The sequence below is a fragment of the Citrus clementina genome, unplaced genomic scaffold (assembly GCF_000493195.1).
Source record: "Citrus clementina cultivar Clemenules unplaced genomic scaffold, Citrus_clementina_v1.0 scaffold_8, whole genome shotgun sequence".
In the NCBI taxonomy this organism is placed as follows: domain Eukaryota; kingdom Viridiplantae; phylum Streptophyta; class Magnoliopsida; order Sapindales; family Rutaceae; genus Citrus; species Citrus x clementina.
In genome coordinates, this window is record NW_006262022.1 from 16,360,755 (window position 1) to 16,366,795 (window position 6,041).

The following is a 6,041-nucleotide window of genomic DNA, read 5'->3' on the forward strand; positions in this document are numbered from 1 at the left end:
GTAAAGTTGATCGAGCAGAGATCCTGGTCGCAAAACGAGGAGTTACGCCACGGTTCTGGGGAAAGCGTGGTTGTCGTGATTCTGTGAGATCTTGCGTGTAATGGGACTCTGACTGCTGCGTTATGGGAAAACGTGGGATCTTGCGTGTTACGCCACGGTTCTGGGGAAAGCGTGGCTGTCGTGCCTAGATTCTCGGGCTGGAGAGCATGTCTTGCCAACTGCCGTCGACCGGGTCTCCTCGCTTCTCGACCTCTAGCCGAAATGATCTTATGCCTCTTACAGGAAATTGACCTCGCGGATGACGTGCTCGTGGACGAGCAGGATATTTCTGCTCATGTTCCCCCGCACATCAGGTTTTTACGGAACACACCGTCTCGAGGAACTCTGCCCCCAGATATCTGCTCACCATGCCTGGTCTCGTCGACGTATTTCTCCCAAACACCGGTCCCTCAGTTTCTGGTGTTGGGTAATGTAGTGGACCAGCGGTAGAAACTCGATAGTACTCGCTCACGTGAGACTGGAAAAGTCTGCCAAGAGTCATGTCGCATTTAATTGCGGACGGGGTGACGTGGCGGAAATCCCCCCCTCCATTTGAATTTCAAACCGACGGTTATGAGGCCCTCGGGATTCGGCGCTGTTAAATGCTGGCAACCCAAGAGTCCGTCCCCATTAGAAAAGCCAAATCCTCTCGAACGGCATACTCATCATCCACTCCGTCTCCGTCTCTGTCTCTCCGGCAAAGAAGTTCCGGCGTGAAAGTCCTCCATCTCTGATTTTCACCGACTGAACCATTACTTCAGGTATTTCTTCTATCTCCTTGGCCTCGGATAGTTGTAGATAATTTCTCTTTTCTTCTGTTTGGGTAGTAGTTGGTGGTGTTGTGGTTAGAGTTTAGGGAATGTCGAAAGGCAAAGAGAAGGTCATTGAGGTTGATGACGACGAGTTGGACTTCCTGCCTAGTCTGCTCACCGATCCCGCCTTTGACCCCGAGGTCCCCTTAGAGCTTATTAGGTCTAGTGTCAGGACTAGTGCTAGGAGCATGTCTCCCCAAACGACCTCTACGAGCGGGAGTAATGGTGAGGATGGATCTTCTGACTCCGAGGATACTTTGAGTGAGGGTCGAGGAGATGATTCTGGTGAGGCGTCCCCATCGGGAGCGCCGCGACCAGAGGGGAGGAGTACAATAGGAGGTAGAGCCCTATCGCGGGATTATGCTATTGATTACATGACGTGCACGACCACGTTTGATGAGCTCGAGGACCTCCGGCTGAGGTATAGCATTCCTGGCGAGATACCTCTCAAGGTCCCGGGAAAGAAAGATGCCAGCCGGCCTCCTAGGGGATATGTTACCCTGTATCTGGACAGCTTTAAGTACGGGCTGAGGTGTCCCTTGCAACCTTACTTTGCCCGGATACTTAACGGGCTAAATCTAGCTCCTGGTCAGCTGAATCCCAATGGGTGGAGAGTGCTCTCTGGTCTGTTCATATTGTGGGACAGATGTTGCCAAAGCGAGCCCACGGTTGATGAGGTGAAGCACCTGTACCAGCTAAAGAGCAGCCCCAAAGATGCCGGCTGGTACTACTTCCAATCTAGCACCAAGAGCAGGAAACCTATAACCGACCTCCCTACTGGTGGTGGTGGGAATTGGAAGAGAAAGTTCTTTTTTGCTGGGGGTCCTTGGGGTCAGGTCGCACAAATGGACGGGAAGGATTATCGGGTCCCACCCCGTTTCACGGTCCCAGGTTGCCTGCTCGCTCCAGATGCCTTGTATCCATAATTGTTCTTGTTTCATTGGCTTGTTTCTAACCAAGTGTCTGTTTAAATTGTAGTTTCTTGGGGCGTTCATTTCCCACTCCGGCCCGGCCAGCTCAAACGGGTTGAAGCTGTGCTAGTCAATTCCTGCTCGAGCCGGGAACTGATATCCACGTACAACTTGCTCGAGTCTCGCTTGATACTTCCTGGCCATAGGATGGAGGACGCTGTGATTGGGGCTCTGACCCGAAAACGTTCTCGACCTCCAACCACGAAGAGGGACGAGAGTAAGGATGCCCCTACCGCAAAGCGGGCCAACATCGTGCAGCAGGCCCCACCCTTGAAGATTTTACCTCCGGATCCTGTAAAAGTCGGGGAAGCTAGTGGAGTAGCCACAGATCCTGCTACCTCTTCTCCTCCTGTTGGGCCTCGATCTCGCTTACCTGACAGCCGAGCAGAACATCTGGTCCCTTACCTCAATGAGTTAACTAAATCCGTGAGCAAGAGGGACCTGGAGGCCTTTGACGGCCGCACCTTGGGTGAGCTGGTGGGGGCCATGCAGCATAGCGCTTTCCACCTCAGCTGCATGACCACCTATTACAAGGCTAAGGTTGGCCGCTACGACCGGAAGATGAAGGAGGATATCCAATCGGCGACGAACAGAGCTGACGTTGCCGAGAAGAAAGCAGGGGAGCTGAATCTCGAGAATCTGAGGCTGATAGAGCAAGAATCACTTGCTCAAGCAAAAGCCATTACCCTCGAGGAGGAGTTTACCAAGGTCAAGGAGGATCTGCAAAGGCAGAAGGCTATGTATGAGGCTCAGCTCGAGTCTCTCCGTGACTCCCACCGAGCTCGGGTCGAGAACTTGGAGAGGGAGGCCGACAACCAGTACGACCAGGGACTTCGGCATTCCTATCGTTGCATCATGGCCGTCCTCGGGAAGCAACACCCTGACCTGAAGATGGATGACCTTGCAGCTGGCGTTGCTCGGCATATGGATGAGGAGGCGGCCAAGGAAGATGCCGAGGGGGTGGAGCCGATCGTGATTGAGGAGGAAAACTCTCCTCCTCGTGCAGTCCCTGCTGAAGTTGGCGAGGCGAGCACCCCCCCGAACGCAACTGGCGATACCCCCCCCGCACCTGAGGAGGTCCAGCCAACCGATGCTGCTCGGCTCACTGATCCGCCGTCTTTTTGATATATTTCTTTTGTTGTAATGGACAATGTTCATGAAGATTATCCCCTCTGTTAATCATTAACCAATTAATAAAGATATTTTTTTGATTACTTTCTTGTGTTGTAATTATGAGTTAATTTTCGTTTGAGAATCTGCTTGTCTTTGTCTAGACGAGCAGGTTCCGGCCTGGCTCATGGTTTTGCCGCATGCCTTTTAAGATCTTTCAATGCCTGGGATTCGGTTTGCCTTTGTGCGGTCGAGCAGATCCTGGCATGCTTGGCTTTGGTCTCGCCATAAGACAGGCTTTGAGACTTGGCGAGCCTTTGCATGCCTTGGATAATCTCTTCAAACGTTTTGGAGTCTGCTCGCCTTCTCGTGGTCGAGCAGATCCTGGCATGCTTGGCTTCTGTCTCGCCATAAGACAGGCTTTGAGACTTGACGAGCCTTTGCGTGCCTTGGATAATTCCTTCAAACGTTTTGGAGTCTGCTCGCCTTCTCGTGGTCGAGCAGATCCTGGCATGCTTGGCTTCTGTCTCGCCATAAGACAGGCTTTGAGACTTGGCGAGCCTTTGCATGCCTTGGATTCTTCAAAGGTTGGGATTCTGCTGCCTTCTCGTGGCCGAGCAGATCGTGGCATGCTTGGCTTCTGTCTCGCCATAAGACAGGCTTTGAGACTTGGCGAGCCTTTGCATGCCTTGGATAATTCCTTCAAACGTTTTGGAGTCTGCTCGCCTTCTCGTGGTCGAGCAGATCCTGGCATGCTTGGCTTCTGTCTCGCCATAAGACAGGCTTTGAGACTTGGCGAGCCTTTGCATGCCTTGGATTCTTCAAAGGTTGGGATTCTGCTGCCTTCTCGTGGCCGAGCAGATCCTGGCATGCTTGGCTTCTGTCTCGCCATAAGACAGGCTTTGAGACTTGGCGAGCCTTTGCATGCCTTGGATTCTTCAAAGGTTGGGATTCTGCTGCCTTCTCGTGGCCGAGCAGATCCTGGCATGCTTGGCTTCTGTCTTGCCATAAGACAGGCTTTGAGACTTGGCGAGCCTTTGCATGCCTTGGATTCTTCAAAGGTTGGGATTCTGCTGCCTTCTCGTGGCCGAGCAGATCCTGGCATGCTTGGCTTCTGTCTCGCCATAAGACAGGCTTTGAGACTTGGCGAGCCTTTGCATGCCTTGGATAATTTCTTGGTTTCAAGCGTAAAATTGCTTCATTAATGGCAGGATTCGACTTACATAAAATTGTTTGGGACATAAAGCGTAAAAGAGAAGCCATAATGAGCATGAGCAGAAATAGCTCTCAAATGTGAACAAATCTTACTGGAAGTATTTTCGGAGGTGTGCTGCGTTCCATGGGCGTTTCACCTCGTGGCCGTCCGCGCGAACCAGCCTGTAAGCTCCGGGTCCCGCTATCTGCTTGACTCTATATGGCCCTTCCCAATTCGGTCCCAGCACTCCTTGAGTCGAATCTTTGGTGCTCTGATTCACTCTTCTCAGTACCCAGTCTCCGACCCTGAATTGCCGTATGCTCACCTTCTGGTTATAGTACCGAGCAACCCTCTGTTGGTAAGTGACTGATCGCTCGGCTGCTTGCTCCCTCCTTTCCGTCAGCAGATCAAGATTCAAACATATCTGCTCGTCGTTCTCCTGCTCATTGAAATGATCTGTCCGGTGTGTGGTCGTTCCTATCTCAGCCGGCACGACCGCTTCGTGTCCGAAAGCCAAAGCGAACGGTGTCTCCCCCGTTGCGGTTTTGTGGGTTGTTCTGTATGCCCATAGCACACCTGACAGCTCGTCAACCCACGCACCCTTTTTTGCACCAAGCCTGGTTTTCAGAAGCCTCTTGATGGTCTTGTTGGCGGCTTCTACTTGTCCATTCGATTGAGGGTGAGCAGGCGAGCAATACTTCAGCTCTATCCTGAGGTTCTGGCAGAAATCCCTGAAGCTGTGATTATCGAACTGCCTGCCATTATCCGTTACCAAGGCATAAGGGATCCCGTATCGACAGACCAGGTTTCTCCACACGAAGTCTGTTGTTTTCTTCTCCGTGATCCTGGTAAGGGCTTCCACCTCTATCCACTTCGTGAAGTAATCTATAGCAACTATTGCATGTGTTGCTGCTCCTCGTCCTTTTGGCAATGGGCCGATCAGATCAATTCCCCATTGAGCAAATGGCCAAGGGGAGGCCATAGAGGTGAGCTTCTCTGGTGGTTGGTTGGAGAAACTTGCAAAACTCTGGCAGCTTGCACAACCCCTGGTCTTCTTTTGCGCATCCTGGTGCATTGTCGGCCAGAAATATCCCTGCCTTAGGACCTTGTGGGCCAGGGACCTCCCGCCAGAATGATTTCCACAAATTCCTTCATGTACTTCTCTCAGCACGTAATCCGCGTCGTCGTCATCCAAACACCGAAGGAACGGTAATGTGTATCCTCGCCGATACAGTACCCCATCGATCATCGTGTATCTCGAGGCCTGAGCTCTAATCTTCCGAGCTCGCAGCTTATCTGGTGGTAATACCCCGTCTCTAAGGTATGAAACTATCGGGTCCCTCCATGAGCATTTTTGTTCTATCCGCAACACCCCCAAATTCTGCTCGATACTTGGGCTGGACTTCACTTCTAGAGGGACCGACTTTGGCATTTTTGGGTCGGCTACTGCTGCCATCCTAGCCAAAATGTCTGCTCGACTATTCTGCTCCCTGGGGATTTGTATCACCTCCACTGCTTCGAACTTCCCCATCATCTGCCTGACTATCTTCAGGTACTGTTCCATCTTCTCCTCTCTTGGTTGGAATCTTTCACTGACATGATTCGCAACCAGCTGGGAATCAGTTCTGATCTTAACTCTGTCTGCTTTCACGGCCCTAGCCAATTCTAGGCCTGCTATCAAGGCTTCGTACTCTGCCTGGTTATTTGTGGCTGCAAATTCCAACTTTACAGCATAAGAGATCTCCTCCCGCTCTGGGCCTTCCAGGACAATCCCTGCTCCTGAACCCCGATCGCCTTAATGACCCATCTACAGACATTTGCGATACTTGATTTCGTCATCACCTATTACTTCATCTTTGAGGATCTAAGCATGTTTCGGATCTGTGAATTCAATAACAAATACGGTCATTGCTT

At 51.6% G+C, this 6,041-nt stretch overlaps 1 protein-coding gene across 1 annotated transcript; it reads left to right on the top strand.

The window, feature by feature from the left end:
* Positions 1-898: 898 nt before the first annotated feature.
* LOC112096416 lies at positions 899-2,947 on the top strand. Its single transcript, XM_024179840.1, has 2 exons — positions 899-1,475; positions 1,830-2,947. Exons 1-2 carry the CDS (start codon positions 899-901, stop codon positions 2,945-2,947), a joined length of 1,695 nt encoding a protein of 564 aa, XP_024035608.1.
* The last annotated feature ends 3,094 nt before the right edge of the window (positions 2,948-6,041 follow it).

Coding starts and splice junctions, on each gene's coding strand:
- LOC112096416 (XM_024179840.1), top strand. CDS start 899: ATGTCGAAAGGCAAAGAGAAGGTCATTGAGGTTGATGACGACGAGTTG. Junction 1,476..1,829: donor TGGGTGGAGAGTGCTCTCTG/GTCTGTTCATAT, acceptor TTTAAATTGTAG/TTTCTTGGGGCGTTCATTTC.